The following is a 23,067-nucleotide window of genomic DNA, read 5'->3' on the forward strand; positions in this document are numbered from 1 at the left end:
GATGTGTTTAGGAAGAACTGAGTTGTAAAGTAGATTGGGGTCAAACTGTGCCCTACTGAGGAATGCACATTTTATTCTCTAGATAAAATAGAGCTATCCAAAGGTATGAGGATGAAAGAGAAATGATAAAGTATGTTTCTAAAAAATACAGCTCGTGTCTTAGTGAGAGATAGGTTAGAGAGGGAAAGAGCTGGATACAACTTTTATTAGATACTTATTTTAGGAACTGTTCATTAGGCTTTTGCTCTAGGTTCTTAATGAACAAAATAATAAATCAGCTAAACTTATTAAAATTAAAACCATAAATCTTTTCTGAGTAATTTGTATAAGAAAGAAAGTTATAAAATTATACTTGTCAATTATACCTTTATAAAGCTGGGGAAAAAGGACATTTTAATTTTAACATTTTAGGTTAAATTGTAGGTTATAGTTCATAAATGTCTCACCATATGGTGAACATGTTGTACTGCATCTCAAAACTGTTTCCACACTTCCTTAGTATAATGAAGAAAATCTATAAGAAAACAACAGTAACTTCTATTTGTATCAAAATTTATTTATATACATCTTCATTTGATCCTCAACAAAACCCTCTGAGAAGTAGGGTAAACATTAAAATCATAGAGTGTAAACTCTTTTGAGAGCTGCTAGGACCTTAAATCTTTGACTGTCAATCCCTTTACCGTGAAACTGAGAAGCAGAAGGGCTGACATGTCAGAGTTCACATAGCTAGTGGCATTTTTATCTAGAGCAAGATCTCATCGCTCCTAGCTCAGTACTTCTCACCCTCACCATCCCACGCTGCCTCTGCCTTTGGCTGGAGGGGGGCACTAGTTCAGAAGTGAAGTGGACCCTCAGTGAGGCTATGCCTAGAGCCACTCCTTCATTCCTGGCCCGTTGTCCTCCCACTCTGCCCAGAGGTCCCTCTGGCCACAGGCGTGTACTTTTCTTACTAGCATTGGAGGTGTGTGATATATTGCAAAGTAATAACCTGGACAGTACTATTTGGAATAGGTGTAGTTGTTAAAACTGAGGTGTCACGAAGGTATTTTCTAAGAATTAATGAAGTTATCTTTTTATCTGACCTTTAAATATAATTCTGTGTTCACCAGTTATTAGATTTCTTAAAGCCTAGTTCCAGTGAAATTGTGGTATTTAGTCACCAGTCAAATCAAGAGATTCTCTGCAGAGAAATTTTGTTCTGAGATAGTTGGTCTGAATCCCAGATCCCATTCAACTATCTTGAGAGTCCTTATTATATCAATAGTAGTAAATTTTAACATGTGGATTATTCAGTAATAAAATCAATCACAGTTATGAGGGTGGAAGTTAGAGGAAGTGCTTATCATCTTTGCATGACTATATTTGAAGGACAGCATCGTTCATTTTTATGTACTTAGTATATCTTTTCACAGCATTGCACTGAATTTAATTCATATTAATAGGTAAGTAGAGGCATGCAAAATAAAATGATTCATTTTTATTAATATGACTATTAATGTAATCTTTATATCCTCTTTTTAAATTTTTTTATTTATTTATTTTTGTCTGTGTTGGGTCTTCATTGTTGTGCATGGGCTTTCTCTAGTTATGGCGAGCAAGGGCTACTCTTCGTTGCAATGCGCGGGCTTCTCATTGAGGTGGCTTCTGTTGTGGTGGAGCTCGGGCTTTAGGCACGTGGGCTCAGTACTTGTGGCACATGGGCTCAGTAGTTGTGGCATGCAGGGTCTAGAGTGCAGGCTCAGTAGGTGTGGCAGACAGACTTAGTTGCTCCGCGGCATGTGGGATCTTCCTGGACAAAACCGTGTCCCCTGCATTGGCAGGTGGATTCTTAACCACTGCGCCACCAGGGAAGTCCTATATCCTCTTTTTAAATTGTAGACTTGGAGTTTGACGGGGTGGCAGAGTGTGACTTGGTTTTTAAAAGTGATCAATAGCTTCCGTCTTCTCCATATTTTGTTTGCACTCTACATTAGATCATGTAAACATATACTAATGTTTTTTCCATATCCTAAACAGTCAAGATATTTGACTTAAACAAAATCATAAAATAATTCAGATGACTTCAGTATTGGTTGAGAGGTCTGTCAAGTTAATTTTTGTGCTTCTACATGTTGGATAATATTTGAAAAACTGTATCTTTCCATTTCTTTTGCATATCTTTGCCAAGTATACACTTATTCCCTTGACCAGTTCTTAAAATTAGGAGCTATTTTTCCAGTCAAATTTTAATTTTATTGTTTTTACAATGTCAGTATTTCTTAAGGTTTCAACTTTTTATGGAGAAGTGCAAAACTTTTTAAATAATGTAACTGAAATCTATTATTTATGTGTCATAATTTCACCAGAGATTCTGTGATATCCTTATATAAATCCATTGTAGAAGGTAGATTACATGTAAGCTGGAAATATGATGGTTCTTATATTTCAAAGGGAGAAAAAGAAAACATTTAGGCAAAAATTAGGTTAGAATAACTCAAACACAGGTGATGGTAAAAGGGGGTTTCCGTTTTAAGGAAGGCAAAATGAGTTCAAAGACTTTCTCATACTATCAGAATTGGCAGAGTTTTCTGTTAGTATTACTTAATGAACTTTAAACTATTAATTGAAAAAGAATGTTTCATTGAATTCTGATTTCAAACCTCCAGAATTACAAGACTTCCGTTCAGGTGTGGGATGAAAGGAATTAATTCACTACCAAAGATAATCTACAGAATTAACTGATTATCTGTAGACACATGTCCTTAAATGAGCTTAATGATGCTAACCAACCACTCTTCTGAATTCAGCACTTGTGTGTTTTGGTGAAAAAAGTCCTAAACCTGGGGTCAGAAGGCCAGAAGTGTTGGGGCTGAGCTCTAATTCTGCCACTTCCCAGCTGTTATCTTGGGTAGTTTCTCTATGCCAGTACAGTGTCTCTACTTTCTACTTCAGATGAATTTTCTACTTCATAGAATTGTGAGGATGAGATACTTTGAAATCCATAAATACTGTGAGAATAAACAACATGAAAATTTTTGGAGATTCTTTTTATATTATTTTTTTTCACGTTTGAAATCATGCAGTTTGCACTGTGGCCAAAGGAATGGAGGAAATCTTATTTTAAGACATGATTTAATAGATGTGTGAAGTGATGATGACAGAAAAAAGAACATGTCAGAGAGGCAAACATGGATTCTCAAAAGAGAATTTTGAGAAGCATGCCAAAAAAGACATTAAGATGAAGTAGTTAGAAGACAGGTTTTCAAACAAATATCTCAAATATAAATAATCCACCAGAACCCACTTAACGTTTGAAACTTTGGCTTTCCACATAAGTACTAGCCAACACAAAACCCCTGGAGGTGGGAATGTTTTAATATTTGGATTTTTCTGGACACTGAGAAAAAGACCTTAATCACATGGATTTTTTTCTTTAACACATCCCTATTTTATATTCCCTTCCACAAAGAAGAGAGTTTATTTGTTAGATATTTTTTGTTATCAGTCTCTAAAATTGTTGTTTGATTAGTACATTAAAGATATAAGGAGCTATTTTAGTAACCAATATCAGGATTTTACTAAGTAATTCTCCAGTGATCTGAGTTAATCTACTTGTTGACGGTTGAAACTTATCCTTAATTGTAATACAAGTGCCTATATTTCCTGAATAATAAATGTCACTTGAATGAGTAAAGTGTTTCTAACCATGTCGATAACTTATAGTATATTCTACATATTTATCGTTTCCTAATTTAAACATCATTTTTATTAACTCTAGTAAATGTTAATATACTTAATGAATGGTCTTCATGCACAGGGGTATGCACTCGGTCCCCATTGAGATAAGAAATTTCTTATCATGGTCCCCACTGAGATAGGAAATTTCTCCTAACACCCTCTGAGGGGAGAATATAAATGCAAGCATTTCTCCTCATATGAATCTGATGATTTGAATAAACTTAAATTTGTGCACTGTTTCCTAGCCATTTTTTTTGTAAGAAGCTATTTTATAGAATATTTATATGGTATATATGGTTCTAACCTTACAATTTTAAACCTTTTCCCTCTATCTGTTAACAGTAAAAAACTTACTTTAAGTTTTTCTTTTTCAGTCACATTTCTATGTGTGTGTGTGTGTGTGTGTGTGTGTGTGTTTTGTTTAAGAACCTACTAAATTTAGTTGTCAAATTATACTGTGACATTTGCCCAGTGTATTAATTTTTAAAGTAAAATAATTAACAGTGAAAAATAACAAGAAAGCAACTGAAAACCATAAACTATGAGAAATTAAAATGAGTCTTACTGATTTAATGAATATGAAAAATACATAATTTCATTCTAACATAGCCAGAGTACATGCCAGATCACTGAATTTATATTTTACAGGTATTCTGATGTTTACCTTTTCCAAAGCTTTCCAACTGATGTAATAATAACTTCTTAATTTGTCTTTTTATATTTTAAAGATTTATAGAAGTTATTTGCATATGGCATCTTTTTTTAAAAGATCAAGTATGAAATTTCTGAGAGTTTAGGCAAAGTTAAACAGAGCTATTGTAGTATATGTGGCTCTGAAATATGAAATCTAATCTCAGAAAAGATCTTCAGCCTCAAACTTGTGTAGCAAGGTATATAAGCTAACCACTTTTTGTCATGTATGTGACAGAAATGTAATCATTGCCATGCCATGAGTGAGGTTGAGTTTCCTGAAAGGAGTTTCTGAATTTTACTCTTGATGTTAGCATTACTGTTTTTCAGGTGGAAACTATGGACTCCTTCTCCTTTCCTTTTTCTAACTAGTCAGTTGCAGAGCCCTCTCATTCCTTTATTCTAAGTCTTTCTTAGTTCACCAATCATCCATTTGATCTTTATGGTTTCTTTCTTGTCCTGTTTGTTCCTTTTTCCTAGTATCAAAGTTCTGTGGATGCCATTATATCTTCCTAGATCTCTAAGTTCTCTTCTCTGAATTGATATTTCCTCTATGTTCAGTTTTTTCATCTGTTAATGTATCCTGTGTTTTTCTTTTATGCCAATGATTTTTCCTTTATATCTGATGATCCTTGGTATCTGTTTTTTTTTTAAATGAATGACTGGATACAAATATGGTGTCCCTCCCTCTTCTGTTGTGTAAATAACTCTATAATCTAACTATTTTGTCACCTGAGCAGAAAGTCTATTGAGAACTTTGTATATATGGCTAAAACATATTAACTGGCAGGCTTATATTTAGGGTAGTAAACAGGTAAGATAAATGAGTCCACCTGTCAGGCTGTCGGTCTAATTTCCAGAAAGAGAATAAGCAGGACAGCAGTATCCACTCTAGAAGTCTTCACTCTGTCCAGATGGTTTGTTCAATATTATTTTTAGAGACAGTGCCACTGACTTTTTTTTTTTTTTTTTTTTTTTTTTTTGCTTGTGGTTAATGCTCAGCAGCATCCATTTTATGTGGGATCTGCAGCCTATCTGGCCCAAGTGTTTTACATATGAACCTTCCATTATTTCTCCTGGATTATGTTTTGTTTTGCCCCCCACCAAATATGCTGATTCTGTGTTCACAGCTCCTCTGAGTTTCATTGTCAGATTTTGTATCTACAGCAGCCCACCATAATGTTTTCAGACAGATGTTTCTAATCACTTTTCATCTTCTGTAAATTTGTTGAAATTTCTAATCTGTTCTTTCAGGCTCACCAGTGACCTATACACATTGCTGATTCCAGTGGTCAATTCTTTGTCCTTATCTCGCTTGACCTATCAGCAGCATTTGACACATTCGATGGCTTTTTAATACATTGGTGTCTGGGGGGCCACCACATTCTTGGTTTTTTCTCTTATCTCATTAGCTACTGCTCTTCATTCTCCTTTGCTGATTCTTCCTCTTTTCTTCCATATCTTTTTAGACTGTTCCACTGCAATCTGATCCTCTTTTATTCCCTATACTTCACTTCCTTGATGAACTCATGACTTTAAGTAAAGCCCACACACCAGTGATTCTCAAATGTCTATCTTCAGCCCAGACCTCTTTCCTGAATTCTAGACCAGCACAGTCCAATATGGGAAACTTCGGCCTCATGTGGCAGTTGAATACTTGAAATGTGTCTTGTGTGACTGAGGAACTAAATTTTTAATTTTACTTCATTTTAATTTAAATTTAAATAGCCACACGTGGCCAGTAGCTATCATATTGGACAGTACAGATCTACAAAATCTACTTCAATGTAAATCTTCATTATCTGACACCAGACAAATCAGGTGTTAGAATATAAAGAATGGATTACCCATTTTTTAAATTAAATACAAATAATGCCTTTAGTATTAAAACTTTCCTGAAAGTATTATCCTGAAGATTTCATGATATTTCATCATCACGATTGTGCATTGATTAACTTCAATAGAGACTCCAGAAGTTTCTTATTTTTCGTATTTAAATTAGTACCACATATTCTGGTAGCGCGTAGCCAAGAGGTCAGAGACACCTGAATTTAGATTCAGATTCTGTTTCTTATGCTGTGACCTGGAGCAAGTGATTTCATCTTAGTGACTTGTCATTTGAAAATAGAGGATAGGAAAGTGTTTACTGCAAGTGAAAGTTTTTAAATACCAACCTGTGTTTGACTTATAATGCAGTAAGAGTTATAGATAGTATCTTTATGACTATATCCAGAACTATTTTAATCATTGAACCTTTTGATTTTAAATTTACTTAACTTCCCACTAAATTTTAGAAAGAGAAATCACTATGCTCTTAGAAATAAATTTAGTGTATGTCTTACGTTAAAATCCATATTCTTTCAGTACATATTTTTTCAAAATACAACTTCTAGGCATACTGATTAAAACACTTCCAAGACAAAAGTAGTTTTCATTATATAATCCTGAAGTAGGAGACTTTGAAGGTTTAAGCCTCCTTATCCAGAACATAATTTATATCATGGTGAAAATAGTGAATGTTTTATAATTTACTGCTGTGCCTCCAGGGAAAATTGATAGTATAAAGTAACCAATCCACTCAAAGTGAGGATTAGAGGAAGAATTACAACAACTTTATATTGACTGCAACAGGCAAGGTGAGAGGACAGGTTATAAAATGGCAAAATTATTTCTGACCAGGCATAACTTTATTGTTTGTTTTTTATAGTTTGAGAAAGACTATGTTTAACATTGTTTAATATCAACCATAAAGACACATTTTACTATTTTATAATTTCAAACTGAAATGACAGTTTTTCCATTTTTAAGGCAGTTAGGCATACAAAAAGATGTTGTGGAATGTATTCCCAAATATGTACTTCTATGGTTTTCTGTAACTTTTTCTGATAATAAACTTAATGCCTGGTCTTAAAGAAAAGTATTCCATAATTTTGAAGCCTTTCTTCAATTGCTAGAGCTTATGAATATTTTTAGTTTTCCAGTATTATAGTGAACACATTGTATATCAAAATGTTGACCACATCTATGATAATGAAAAATAGTTTAATTCATGTTTAAAGTAGAATAAATTTTATTCCATATTATTAATCACATATACCCATTCCTTCCCTTTATATACCAACACATTAGCATTTTCACAGATTTCACATCACAATCCATTTCAGTCTTTATGTTCTATTATTCTTTGAAAAGTTTTGAGTTTAAAAAATCGGTAATTATTTTTTATTTACTAATCTTGCTTAGGTTAGGCACTGCTTAGAACCAAGGAAGCAGCTCCTTATGTTTCCCCTCCCCTGGTCATGGGGAAAAAAATGAAATCCTATTTATATCCTAAAAATAATTTTTATTTCCTTTGTAAATTTCTGTGTCCCAAATTAACTTTTTTGTGAATTAAGTCTATGATAAGAAATACTTTAGTTTTTAAACATTTTGGTTTGTGTCTACTGAAGGCCCTGGAAATTCAGAGTAGGAGGGCTATCTAAATTAAGTTTTCATTTACTCTTACTCAGTTAGATTATACTTTTCTAATACTGTACTCAGAATAGCCCTAAGATTTCGTGTAGAGTAGCTAACTGCATACTTTTTGCATTTTGTGGTTTAGTCAGTTTGGTCTAGATAGTGAAGAGACTATGATATCATAGAATTTACTGGTAATGTTTTCTGGAAATGAATATCCATCACTTATTGAAATGCCAACTAACAGTGGAAATTAGGTTGAGGAACCAGACCTTCTGGTAATGATAGAGAAGTCTAGATAATGCTGATTTGTATTTTCCAGAATTTTAAACATGTATTTTCAGGAAAATTTTTCCTTAGTGAAAAGTGAATGAAAATGTAGAGAATAACTCCGTGTTTTTCTGCAAGTCTTGAGAGCAAAGTTGATGACAAATATGGAAACTAAGAAATGACTAAGTGGAATGACTGGTCATTTTTAAAAAAATAATTTAAGTGGTTTTTGCAGTATAAATGTTTGATAAGTAAAAAGTAGAACATTATTTTAATGTTCTAATTTCAGTCAGTTTACTTTTTTCCTCAACTTTCTCTGAAAAAACATTCAACTATAATTTCATAAGGAGTAAAATTGAGAATGATTTTTGACTAGTGTCCATCTTTTTCTTTTTTATCAAACCAGAAATACTGTATTTTAGTAGAAGCACCCTACAAAACTGTTAGTTTAAAAAATAAAAACCTTTTTATACTTGATCAAAAATTAATTCATACAGGTTATCAACCAATGTTTATGGCGAGCTTACTATGCACTAGGGACTGTGCTAAGCCCTGGGGAAATGGAAGCTGAAAGACTGCCCTCAAAGTCCTCCCAGTCTAGTTGGGGAATCCAGCAGGCAAAGAAAGAGGTATAATATGTTGGGGATGAGTTCAACAGGAGATAAGCATAAAACACTAAGAGAGCTCAGAGAAAGGAATCTGTTCGATTAAATGTATTAATTCTGTGTTGTCTTTACAATATAGAACAATATTGTCCATTTAAGACTCCTCTAAATGGCAGTTTAGAACGAGGAATCTGGATTTTGTTGCTGGCCTTTTAGGAGACTAATGTCTCAAGTCATGTGAGAGCCTTAATTACTATGTTACATCTTTCAAATGTGCCTCCCAGTGGTATTCTGGGAATAAGTGAGTTAATACATAAAAAGCACTCCAGTTTCTTTTATATTAATGTGTGTGAGTGACACTGTGTGTGTGTGTGTGTGTGTGTTGTGTGTTGTGTATACCTGCCCTTCTTTTGAAAGGAATCCAGTCTTTCACATCTCACAGCTATTAAATTTGTCTGAGCAGAGTAGGCAGTGAGCAGGTTTTTTATTTTGGCCAATACAGAGTCAACAAAGTTTGAGGTTTTTGGGGGAGAGGATAGTCTCATTTTCTTCTCTTTCTTCTTTTTTCTTTATTTTTGTAGTAATATTATGAGGCTTGATACTTAATGTCTCCTCAGTCTTTTCAATCTGTATATTTTCAAGCGAAGATTTAATAAACAGTTGAAAGCAAAACACTTTAAAAACTAATGTTAAAGGCAGTGTAAATGCAAAGTATAGCAGTTAGGCAAATTAATGTACTTAATATTCAGTGAACTTTAACAGGGAAAAAGTTGATATAGCATAATCATATTTTTAAAATGACTTCTCATTGCTTTGAGTTGTGGAAAACGTCTTCTAAATTATCATGCTTATTTTCAGAATTTAAATTTATTGTCTCTGTCTAGAATTTAAATTGGATCTTTTATGGATGGACCCAGGAAAATGAATTCTCACTTTCTTATATTCTCAATACTGTACCACTGTAGTAGATGAAAATAGTTTTCCCTTATTCAACCCTTTCTCATGTTAACTTTCTTCTTTTTTTGTTTTTAATTCTAAAGGATGTTTAATTCCTGCATATACAGATTCTGGGAATGCAAGATTCATTCATACATTCAGTAAGTACCCAGTGAGTACTTACTTTGTCCCAGGCACTGTTATAAGTGTTATGTGAATGTATCAGTGAACAGAACAGATAATAATCCATGTCCTTGTTTAAGCTTACTTGCAGTGGAGAGAGACAGACAATAAGCAAATAAATACAGAATAAATAACAAAACAAGGAAAGGGGATAGGGTGAACTGGGGAGTGGGGTTAGGTTGCTGTTTTTAATGGGTGGTAAAGGAAAGCTTCACAAAGAAGGTGACACTTGAGCAAAATTTTGAAGAAGAAAGAAAGCCATGTTGTCAGGAAGAATAGCAAACCCAACCAAGATCCCAAGTCAGAAATTTGCTTAGTGTGCATTTTGCACAGCAAAAAGGCTAATATGTCTGGTGTGGAGGAATGAGGGGGGGAGTAGAAGTCAGAGGGGTAGTGAGAGGCCAGATCATACAGAACCTTATATAAATGAGTGCAAAGCACCGCCCTATCCCCAACACTGGCATTATTCACTAGAGATGTATTTTTAAAAGGGGGAGGTGGATGGGATTGTACAGTTTAATACTTGCTGTAAATAAAAATATGAACAAAGTATACAGGAGAGCAGATACGACGTAATGACGAATAATTCCTTGTAGAGAAAGCAATATTTAAAGTAATTGTTGCAAGATGAGAAGACTGTCAATTATAAAAAGTATTAAGGCATCCCAGCTAGGAAGGCCAGTTAAAATATTATTTTAATAATTGAGGTGGGAGAACAGGACTGAAGTAAGAAACTAGAGCTGTTAAGTTATTAAGGTATTAGAAATTTGGAATGTGAATGGTAAGAGATGGAGAAGTAGAATTTGAGGATAACTAAGGATTCTAATTTCGGTGAAGGAATGGATGGCAATCCATTAACAAAAATAGGGGAATATAGGAATATTGGGAAAATGATAATGAATTGTATACAGTGTTTTGGATATATTGAGTTTGAGATGCCTGGCAGACATCTAGAGCAAGACATCAAATAACTTGCACATCTATTTGAAACTTGTTTATTAAAGGTCCTACTATGAGTCAAGCCCTGTGCTAGGAACTAGACTACATACTTTGAAATACAGGCTTGGAGCATAAGTATAGATTAAGCCTGTATTTTCTTTTTTAGTATCTTTGTCTTATTTTGGTATCAGAGTAGTGATGACCTTATAGAATTAATTTGGGATGTTCCTCTCTCTTCAGTTTCTTGAAATAGTTTGAGAAAGATAATGCATATATTCTTTGTATGTTTGGTAGAATTCCCCTGTGAAGTCATCTGGTCCTGAACTTGTTTGCTGATTCAATTCACTACTGATTCAATTTCACTACTAGTTGTTAGATTATCTCTTTCTCCCTGATTCAGTTTTGGAAGATTGTATGTTTCTAGGAATGTATCCATTTCTTCTAGGTTGTCCAATTTATTGGCATATAACTGTTTGTAGTATTCTCTTATGATTTTTTTGTGTCTCCGTGATATTGGTTATAATTTCTCCTCTTTCATTTCTTATTTTGTTTATTTAGGTCCTCTCTTTTTATTCTTGATGGACCTGGCTAAAGGCTTACCAATTTTATCTTTTCAAAAAGCCAGCTTTTGTTTTCACTGATCTTTTCCATTGTTTTTTGGTCTCTATTTCATTTATTTGCTCTCTGATCTTTATTATTTCCTTCCTTGTTCTGAATTTGGACTTTGTTTTTGTTCTTTTCCTAATTCCTTTAGATAGTAGGTTTTGTTGTTTATTTGAAATTTTTCTTGGTTCTTGAGGTAGGCCTGTATTGTGGTAAACTTCTCTCTCAGACCTGCTTTGGCTGCATCCCATGGATTTTGGAAAGTTGTGTTTTTAGTTTCATTTATATCAAAATATTTTCTGATTTCCTCTTTGATTGCTTTCTATGTCTCTTTCTATGTCTCTATGAAATTAGGTGAAACAGTTAACTATTGTGGTCTTGAAGAGGTGTTCTTGTGTGGGAGCATCCTATGTAGTCTGCATGTGCTTTGTTAACCCATAGGTTTTTTAGTAATAAGTTGTTTAGTCTCCATGTTTTTATGTTTTTTCCATTTTTCTTTCTAATTTCTAGTTCCATGCCGTTGTGGTCAGAAAAAATACTTGATATAATTTCTATCCTCTTAAATTTATTGAGACTTGTTTTATGGTCTAGCATGTGATCTGTTCTGGAGAATGTTCCATGTGCACCTGAAAAGAATGTGTATTCATCTTTTTCGGTGGAATACCCTGAAGATATCTACTAAGTCCAACTGGTCTAAGTGGAGTTTAAGACCACTGTTCCCTTATTGATTTTCTGTGTGCATGACCTGTCCATTGATGTCATTAGGGTGTTGAAGCCCCTACTGTTATTGTATTATTGTCAGTTTCTCCCTTTAAGTCTGTTAGTATTTGCTTTATATATTTAGATACTCCTATATTAGGTGCATATATATTAATGAATGTTATATTCTCTTCTTGTATTGATCCCTTTATCATTATATAATGCCCTTCTTTGTCTTTGTTTTAGACACTGTTTTAATGTCTATTTTGCCTGATATGACTATTGCCACCCCAGCTTTCTTTTTGTTTCATTTGCGTGATATATATTTTTTTCCATCCTCTCACTTTCAGTCTGTGTGTGTCTTTAGCTGTGAAGTGAGTCTCTTATAAGCAACATATAAATACACCTTTTTATATCCAGTCAGCCACCCTATGTCTTTTGATTGGAGCATTTAGTCCACTGATAATTTAAAGTGATTATTGGTAAGTATGTACTTATTGCCTTTTTGTTGTTTCCTGGTTGTTTTTGTAGTTCTCTCTTATTTTCTTCTTTTAGTTTCTTCTCTTGTGGTTTGATGGTTTTCTTTAGTGTTATTCTTATGTTCCTTTCTGTCTGATTTGTGTGTGTGTGTTGTAGGTTTTTGATTTGTGGTTACCATGGAGTTCATATATGTTGACCTATAACTATATCTACTTGTTTTAAAGTTCTAACACGTTCTACAAGATCTTCCTTTTTTACTCCCCTCCCCCATGTTCTGTGTTTTTGATATCATATTTTACATTTTCATGTCTATCTCTTAACTGTTTAATGTAGTTATAGTTGATTTTACAATTTTTGTCTTTTAATCTTCATACTAGCTTAAGTGGTTGATCCATACCATTTCTTATATATTTGCCTTTACTAGTGGGATTTTTCCTTTCCTATAAATTCTTACTTCTTTTCTTGTTGTAGCCTTTTCTTTTCCACTTAGAGAAGACCTTTTAACACTTTTTGTAGGATCAGTTTAGTATTGATGAACTCTTTTAGTTTTTGCTTGTCTGAGAAGTTATTTCTCCTTCAATTCTGAGTGATAACCTTACTGGGTAGAGTATCCTGGACTGTAGGTCTTTCCCTTTCAGCACTTTAAATATATCATACCACTGCCTTCCAGCCTGCAAAGTTTCTGCAGAAAAGTCAGCTGAAAGCTTGATACCTTGTATATGACTGTTTTTCTCTTGCTGCCTTTAAAATTCTCTCTTTATCTTTAACTCTTGTCATTTTAATTATGATATGTCTTGGTGTTGGCCTCTTTGGGTTCATCTTGTTTGGGACTCTGTGCTTCCTGTACCTGGAAATCTGTTTCTTCAGCTTTGGGAAGTTTTCAGCCATAATTTCATCAAATATATTTTTAACCCCTTTCTCTTTTCTCCTTCTGGGACCCCTACCATGTGCAGGTTAATATGCTTGATATTGTCCTGGAGGTCCCTTAACTGTCCTCATTTTCTAAAATTTGTTTTTCTTTTTGCTGTTCTGATTGGATGATTTCCATTGTTCTATCTTTTGGATCATTTATGCATTCTTCTGTATTACATAGTCTGCTGCTAATTCTATGTTTTTCATTTCAATTATTGTAGTCCTTAGCTCTGACTGGTTCCTTTTTATGATTTCTAGTCCTTTGCTAAAATTCTCACCTGTTCATCTATTCTTTTCCCAAGTTCAGTTAGTATTCTTATTACTAATACCTTGAACTCTTTATCTGGTAAATTATCTGTTTCATTGGTTGTTCTTTCAGGTTTTTTTTTCTTCTTCTTTCATTTGAAACAAAAACTTCTGTCTTCTTATTTTGTTTAACTTTCTATGTCTCTATGAAATTAGGTGAAACAGTTAACTATTGTGGTCTTGAAGAGGTGTTCTTGTGTGGGAGCATCCTATGTAGTCTGCATGTGCCCAGTGGCTTTGATGTTAGAGCTGGATCTGAAATGAGCAAGGGTCATGCCTTCCCCGAGGGTGTGCTGGCAGCTATCACCTTGGTGGGAGGTGGGGCTAGAGATGGAGGGGCTAGAGATGGAGGGGCTAGAGCTAGAGCCAGGTGTGAGCCCGGACTTTTCCTGTGCTCATTAGGCATCACCACCATATCGGGGTGGGTGTGGGTCCCAAGGAGGACCCTGAGGGTTAGATCCGAGCTTATTTCATTCCCTTTAAGTATGTGTTCTCCCCACTCCTGGCAATGGCACCTCCTCCCCAGAGGAGAACAGTGCTGGAGCAAGAGGAGCCAGAGCAGACACCCAGCCTTGGGCACATGCTGGGATGGTCATGGCACACCAGTCAGAGTTGCAGACCACTCCTGATCTGCTGCCTCCATGAGTGTCAGCCATGGCTGCGCTCACCCTGTTCACATGCAGTGCCAGGTCCAAGCCGGCTCCAACCCCTACAAGAGCCCACTCTCCTCAGCATCAGCACCTCTGCCCTAGAAGGAGCTGCACCAGAGCAAGAGGGGCTGGAGCAGGCACCTGGTGCAGGCTGGGTCATGCACTGAGCCAGTTGTGGGAAACTGGCCACAGCCCCGGGCAGTTTTAATCTACTTCCTCTGCCTTTTTCAGGGAGTAAGCAAGCACGTGCACACTCTGCATGAGTGAAGTCTCGATTTCTTACAGTCCTCCTTTAGGTCCCACTGGTTTTCAAACCCACTAAGGGTACCCATCTTCCTGGTTTTGAACCTTAGGGCTGGGGTGCCCAAGATGTGGTTCAAACCCCTCACTCTTCAGGGAGGATCTTTGAGCCCCTGATATCCTCCTCCTCTTCTGTGTCCCCTCCTTGGAGCACAGGGCCCAACCTGATCACTTCCCCTCCCTTCCTACTCGACTCTGATCTTTCTTTACAAGCTTGGTTGTAGGAGAGTCTTTCTGCCAGTCTCCCGTTTGTTTTCAGTGACAATTGCTCCACGTGTAGATGTTTTTTTTTTATGTGTTCATTGGCAGAGGTGAGCTCAGCATCCTTCTATTCTGCCATCTTGATCTCCTTCTGGATCAGATATTTTAAACATTAAAATCAAAATAAACATTCTGAATATATATCAATTATGTTCAGCGTTCAGTAGGCCAGGTATAATTTGAAGTATTTTTTATATTAATTAACTAATTTAACCCTCCCGTCAGCCAGTGAGATACATATTGCTTCCCCTGTACTGAATAAGGAAATGAAGGCATAGAGTGGATAAATAACTTGCCCAAGTCACATATCTAATAATTGCCAGAGCCAGTCTTTGACTACATTACAGAGTAGCTCCAGAGTCAGGATATATTATACAAATAAATTGTTCTTTGGAATGTATTTTTTCCCTGATTATAAAGGAACAAAGTCTAATAGTAGAGATTATAAACAACTCATATCTCTGAACAGGGTGGTAATTTTATTATTATATATAATAATATTAATATTATATATAATATAATTATTATTATAATTAAAATTATTATTTTTAATAAACAGTAGATTTATTGAGGGGTGCTATCAGCATGTCAAATATAAATACATTCATGCATTAATTGTGGAGTTTTCTCTCATTTTTAGGAAGGTGTTCTAATCAATCCAGAGTGAGTGTTTTGATTTTCTGTTGGCTCTTTGTTTTAAATAATGCTGCGAAGTTTTTTCAGTGAGAATTTTAAACCTGTTTACTCTGCTTATATGGAAGATTTTTCAATTTTCAAAACCACTGAAAATTTGCTTGCCTACTATATGGTCACTAAAAGTCTATTAAGGGCCTACACTCCTTTCCCAAACTTTATTCTAAAATATTTTAAAACCACAAAAACGTTGAAAAAAGGAGGTAAAATGAAACTTCTAAATTCACATTTGCTTCTTCGCTTTTAAAATTTCACTCATATATCTGCCAACAAGAAGGGTATTGTCTTAAATAACCATAGTTCCATTATCACATCTAGGAAAACTAATGATACTATAATACCATTTAATAAACAGTTCATATTCAGGTTTTCCTAATTGTGCCTAAGATGTCTTAAGTAATTTTTTATTTGCTTACCTATTTTGTACAGCATCCAGTCCAGATTAGCACTTATATTGGTCATTATGTCATTTTAATTTCATTTAATCTCAGTTAATCTAGAATCTTTTTTGTTTGTTTTTCATGACATTAACTTTTTTAAAGAGTCTGCCTGAGCCAGTTGTCCTGTAGAATATCCACTGTTTTGATTTTGTCTATTTTATCATGATTAGATCCAAGCCAGACTTTTTTTGGCAAGAATACAGTAAGTGATTTGTGCTTTTTTGTATCACATCAGGTGGTATATAATGTCAGGTTGCCCCGCTATTGGTGTTGCTATATTTAGTCCTGGATCTTTTTCTGAGCATTTTAATACATTCTGTTGATCTACATGTCTACTCATGTGTCATCCCCACATTGTTTTAATTACAGAGACTTTTTACAATATATATTGATACTTAGTATTTATTTTCAGTCATCCCCCTTTTTTTCCCCAGGATTTTTCTAGCTATTCTTGCATAGTCTTCTATATGAATTTTAGAATCAACTTGTCTAGTGCTGGGGCAAAAACTATTTTATTGAAATCACATAAAATTCATATATTATCTCAGAGAATATTGGCCTTTATGTGATGTTACATTGTCTTAGAACAAGGGATGTCTTTCCATTTGTTCAAGACTACTTTTATGTCTTTCAGAAATATTTTTACATTTTCTTCATACTGTTTTATGTATTTTTTGTATTTATTCAAGTATTTTCTCTTTTATGATAATCTTATAAATGAGGTATGCTTTTTCATTATATCTTCTAACTGGTTGTTTGAATATGTAAAGGGTATTGATTTTTATATATTAAATTTTATATTATGCTGACTTTCTGATTTATTAGTTCTCTTATTGGTTGTGTTAGTTTTAGCATTGATTCTTTTGGACTTTCTGGGTATAAATTATATTATCTGAGTAACAGTTTTACTTCTTTTCCAATTCTTGAGAAGGGCTTGCAGTTTTCGTACAGACATCTTTATATTGAATTTGGAAGGAAAGATCTTTGCCTTCTAAAATTCTGTATTTTACTGGAATATAATAAATTGTATTTCATTTGTCCTAGCTGTAGATAATCAAAGCATAATTCTCCCTGTGCCCCATATAGAGATTAATGGCAATTTCCAAAACTCAATTAGGATGCATAGTTATAGTATTGCCTAAAACAAATAACTCTTTAGAAAGTTTCATAGAAGGGAGGAGAGAGGTTCTCCTGTCCTTAGCACAATGCCTTGTGCTTGGTGGGTTGCCCATAATCATTTGGTGATGATACATAAGATTGCTGGATATATGTTCTGGCTTCAGAATTTGGCACTTTGTTTGGCCTGCTTTGTTTTTGCAATAAATCTGATCATCTTTTTTCTTTCTTTCCTTTGATCATGGTCCTGACTTGAAGGTTGGTAGAGTTTAAGGAAACTAAAAAATATATAATTCTGCTGTTCCAATCAGTCAGGTACAAGTGGGGTATAATGTCATGTTCTGATTTTCCACAAAGTAAAATACCCAAAGCATCTCCCAAGAAGCATAAAATTTCTTCATTATCTTCTCCAGAGTGTATTAATGTCTGGAAAATTAGGAAAATTTTAAAATAATACATTTCAGTTTTATAGTAGGTTTAGAAACATTACCAAAGGAAGTAGTTAATTAATGTTTTTAAAAAGAGTCCTAGAACATTAATTCAAACATTCTGATGACTAATACACACAGTTAACACTGCATTGTAGAATATGAACCCGGTGGATATGGCATAGATTAATTCATTCAGTTAATATTTGAGTTAACTCTTGAGGACCTTCTGTGTTTCGAGCATTTGGACCAGGCACTATGGATACAAAAGTGAATTAAATCAGATCCTGACCACAGGGGCTAGACAAACACACAAATGGGTCTGGAGGTTTGTGACTTAGATGCATGGGTTTCAGTAATGGTACTGCTGCTCCTTGGTTGTGTGACCCATCTTCTGACTTACTTTCTGAAAGCTGCTATTTCCTCCCTTTAAAGTGGTGTTATCTTTGTTGTTTATTAATTAACTATCTTAAAATTCTTAATAGTTGTCAAGTTTTGTTTGTTTTGTTTTATTTTAATTTAAGAGATTCTCTAATTTTTCCATTGTTATCAGTGGCACTACCAGTCGTATAAGGTTATTTGCTGATCTTCAAGTTACTGAAACTCCTTACCAGAGTTTATTTTCTTTGCATGCTCATGGTTGTGGTCCCAACTATTCTGCTGGAGGTCCGAACTATAGCAAAAAAATGAAAACAAACCTGTGCAACTGTTACCCCTGTGCTAAGGCACAGGATTAAGCTTCTCCTCTCAAGTCTCATCAGTTGCAGTTTACAGCCATCTCCCAGTAACCAGTCCTGGAAGCAAACTCCTCCAGGTGGATGGGCGTATAGGCCTCTGTTTAAGGACCATTGTGGTCCATAGGATCTGCCAGGCCCTTGATGTACTACAAACATTAAACTGACAGATAATAGCCAGTTACCCAGAGGATTTATAGCTTCTGCTGGCTGAGAGCCCTCAGTGAACTCTGGAAAACCCATTTTCTGCCCACACCTTGAGAAGAGGCCTGTTTTCCATGCACAGCTCCTTGCTCAGCACCAAGGAAGACACAGCCCTCCCATTCCCACACGTTGCCTGACACACTGCCTCTGAGATCCCAGGAAAAAAAAAAAACTTCATCTTCTGAGATACTGTCCAGTGTTTGCCATCCCTCTTGCCTTAGTCTTCGTAGGCCTCTGGAAAGGAAATAAACATGATTTCAGATTTTAAAATCATTAGACAAAGTGAAAAAGAAGATACTCACCTAGAAGATTAAGTGGCATTATCAAAAGATAAAAATTATAAAGGTAAAAATAAAATGGGCTGCAGAATTAAACAAATAGCAGAATAAAACTTCCCTGAGCAGAAGAATGATAAGATTCTGCAGATTAAAGGGCTATCAAGTCCCAAGAAAGATTAATAATAACAAAGACACACTTGGACATACCCTGGTGAAAGCAGTCTGTTGGCACAATTCCCTCTTTCAGGGGAGGTCAGTCTTTTTTCAGGCCTTCATCTGGTTGGATGTAGCCCACTCACATTATGGAAGGCAATCTACTTTACTCAAGGTCTGCTAACTTAAATGTCAATCCCATCCAAGAAATAACTTTTCACAGAAACATCTGGAATGTTTGATCAGATACACGGGAAGTAAAATACAGATTTTTTTTTGGTAAAATTTACTTAAAATAGCAAAATATTTGGGGATGCTTTTCCTTAAGCTTATTCCTTTCTGTATATTCTCTATTGAAAGCTTAAACAAACATGTATGATTGTATTTCTAAATGATATTATTTCAGTAGGCAATCTAAATTTAAAACTAAGCTTATATTGGGTTGGCCAAAAAAAGTTCGTTCAGGTTTTTCCATAAGATGTTATGGAAAAACCCAAATGAACTTTTTTTGGCCAACCCAATATCTTTAGAAAATTCATTTTAAAATTCTAGTTTTCACCACATTCTTATCCTGAAGTTGAAACTGTAAAACATGTAATTTTTTTCTTTGTACTTTCATAAGCTAAGAAGGTAGATTTGGGGTTTTTTTAGTTTTTTTGATTTTCATCATTTTGAAATTACTTTCTAATTGGATAAGAATTTTAAAATCAGTAGTCAGCCTAGGCCTATTTTATGGCAGTCAGATTATAGTAGTGAGAAGACATATGTAAGTTGTTGCTAATTCCTGAACCCCGTGGTATGACCACTCTCATTTTAAAGCCAGTGTGTCTGTCATGCCAGACTATTCTTAGTGGTTGCAGCTAGAGAGGGTTGTGAGAGCATGAGGGATGAGGAGGTGAGGATTTCACCATTAGTTCTGTATACTTTAGCGGTTGCAGCTAGAGAGGGTTGTGAGAGCATGAGGGCTGAGGAGGTGAGGATTTCACCATTAGTTCTGTATACTTCAGTGTAAAGTCTTACAATAAGGATCAGCATTATTTGAATATTTTCAAATATGTGTTACTTGGGTTTTAAAAAAAACTTTTCAAGGCCAGTGTTATCTAAGAATAAAAATGTCTTTCCATCAAAATTACTTTAAAGACTTTGTTATTACATTTAACACAGAACTGTTAATTTGGTGTATAGTATTTCTCCAAAAAAGGACATCTGTTTTACTAGACTCTTAAGGTCAGAAATCATAATTTATCCTTTATAATTTATCTTTTATCACTGAGTGCCAAATAGCCACTTACAACTAAATATTAGCTGATTGAATACAGGTAGTATAGTGCTTTACACTTCACTGGCTAACAATACATATGGAGAGTATTTTTAAATGAAACAAAAACTATTTTTTTAATCTTGTTTCACAGTACTTAGTTCATTTTGAATATACTCTTACAAAAGTGATAAAAAGTGATTGTGTTGTGTTGATCTCATTTATTATACTTTAAGCAAAAATGAGTTAAATGCCTATAAATGAGAGAAACTAGTGTTTTGTTTCAACTAGGAATTGTACTGTTTGCTCTTAACAGTGCATTGCAATTCTCACTTCTAACCACCCCTGGTGGTTAGCTTTTAGCGTTATTTAACAAACTGTTAAACTACTCACATGTTAACTATTCACATGTTGGTCTGCTGATTGACAGAGATTGAAAAGTACATGAGAGCCACACCTGTGTTCATTTTAAACTTGAGCTTGATTTTGAACCAGTATCTTTACAGATGAGATGCAATGTGTTACATCCTCAGAAGCTGTTTATTACAAAGAAATGCAGTAGAGGACATGGGGATCAAAAAGATAAATCTATACATGATAAAATGACTTTTCTCAAGGTTAGCAGTCTATATTGTCATTTTAAACCAGAGAATCAAGGGAACTTTTTTTTCTTCAGTACTCTGTGGTGATTGAATAGATAGCCGATTGTATCATAGTAGGAAATCAGATGATCAAAGAGAAATTCAAATAGATTTATTTTTTGTTTTTGAGAAAATAAGGAAGCGATTCTTTTCATAGACTTTGTGATATTTCTTTATGAAAACTTGATGACCTCAAGACAGAAGCAAAACTTTCATTGAAGAAATGTAGCAGAGGGAGATAATGGTATAATTTTTGAGCTGAGAACAGAATAAGAGCACATCTTCTGCTATTGCTGGATGCCACTTGAATGAGGAAATTGGCTTAGCTCACCTTGAGTCAGGTCTCTTAGCCAAACTCTCCAACTGTTTCTGACCAAAGAATTCATGATACCGCTTTAAAGGATTCTGCCATCCAAGTGAGGCTTTTCTCTTGTAGGCTGTAGGAGTCATGTCTTGCTGACATAAATGTTTTCAAAATAAAATGTATAGGTATAATAAGCAAATATTCACAATCTTTTCATTTCACAGGGATTATCAGTATAGAAAGAAAGCCTTGTAACCACCATGTAGATACAGCACCAACGGTAAGGCAATCTATTTCTACATTGTTAAAACTGTTAAGAAGGCACAATATAAGACTGGTTATAGTGACACAAAATGCCATTGTAGAAAACTCTTATAACCTACCTTTTGCCAAGAGTTATATCCCTTTAAGAAAATTAACCTTATGTTTTCTAATTAATCAAGATAACCTATGAATTTTTACTAAGATATAGGAAAATAAGATGCTGTATCATTTTTACAGGTACTTGTTTATATTAATGTTATGAATAGAATGGTATTTAATTTTAAAATACTTTATACTTTTGATAAAGTACTGTAAATCTTTATGCAAATTGATTTACACCCTTGTAAAAATGAGTGTTATTTTCTGCACTAGCATCATTATTTAGAGTGAATGTTTTGTAATAGTGAAAGTAGGCCATTATGCTTCATTCCTCTTGTAGATTACTATGCCTTATTATAAAAGTGAAATCTAATCTTTCACCCCACTACTATTACTACCAGACAACAAAAGGCATTTAATAGTTATAGTATCTATTTACTATATTAAAAATAATTATAGAAAATAATATAGAATGAAGACAAATAAATTTCCCTTTTAATCTCTGTATATAGTATTTGTATGTATGAAATACACTTCAGTTGCTGGTTCCCACTTGAAAGATTCACAAGAAATAGACTAGAGTATATCTCTTCACTAAGCATATTCTTGTTTCTTATCCTTTCTATATAATAAATCTTTCAAGTACTCTGTACAATTCAGCATTTCCTATTGTGAGAAAGATTTGGTAATACCTTTTTTAAGAAAATAAAAAAGTATTAAACTATATTTGAATTTTATTGATAATTAATATTTTCCTCATGGACAAATTGACTCCATTTTTTCTATTTGTTATAAATCCATATAATTGATTCAGCATGTTTTAACTTAATACGTGGGGCTTCAGAAATGACTGGTGTTTAAGGAATTAATCATTAGCATAGTCATAAAAAGGTACATGGACATAGTGTGTGTGTTCCCGTTATCCTTTAGTAAGTATGCTAAAAGAATGGCCGTAACATTATGTAAATTTTATTCATTAATATTAAAATGGAAGGCTAGCAATTATGGAAAATTAATTATTTAAAGGTATTTGAATAATCTACTCATTTGACTATTTTATATACTTTTGAAATTTATTTTATTCCTGTAGGCTTTCCTGCAGCGCCTTGTTTACATTCTGAGTGTTTTGTACATTTTGGAACTCAGAAAAGTGTAACCTGCCAGGTTTTTTTGTTTCACCCTGTAGGCTGATGGCAGATTCCCATGTGAATTAAATCATAAAATAATAGAACCAAATATTCATGAAATCATGAGAAATAATGGCATGAACAAAATTTACAGTAGAGCCCTGATCTCGAAATTACTCCTGTGAATTAGGAACAAAATTTAATGCATAATAGTTTAGGTATCGTTGTTTTTTGGTTATGTTCTCCCAGTTGGATTATTAAATGGTGGCTCCTAATATATTAATAATATTTCTACTCTGTATAGTTGATAAGTTTTAA

At 34.2% G+C, this 23,067-nt stretch overlaps 1 protein-coding gene across 6 annotated transcripts in view; it reads left to right on the forward strand.

Moving 5' to 3' along the window:
• AHI1 (Abelson helper integration site 1) overlaps positions 1-23,067 on the forward strand; it is a 211,851-nt gene that overhangs the window by 93,098 nt on the left and 95,686 nt on the right. For 5 of the 6 annotated variants that reach the window (XR_009533948.1, XR_009533949.1, XM_060114693.1 and 2 more), the window contains exons 22-23: positions 9,782-9,838; positions 21,484-21,539. Coding sequence is in view for 4 of the 6 variants with exons in the window: in XM_060114693.1 (XP_059970676.1) it covers positions 9,782-9,838; positions 21,484-21,539 (113 nt within the window). In the remaining 2 variants the exon portion in view is untranslated. The remainder of the gene's footprint in view (positions 1-9,781; positions 9,839-21,483; positions 21,540-23,067) is intronic. The other variant, XM_060114695.1, reaches the window with a different exon arrangement.

This window comes from Mesoplodon densirostris, chromosome 12, assembly GCF_025265405.1.
Source record: "Mesoplodon densirostris isolate mMesDen1 chromosome 12, mMesDen1 primary haplotype, whole genome shotgun sequence".
Classification (NCBI taxonomy): Eukaryota; Metazoa; Chordata; class Mammalia; order Artiodactyla; family Ziphiidae; genus Mesoplodon; species Mesoplodon densirostris.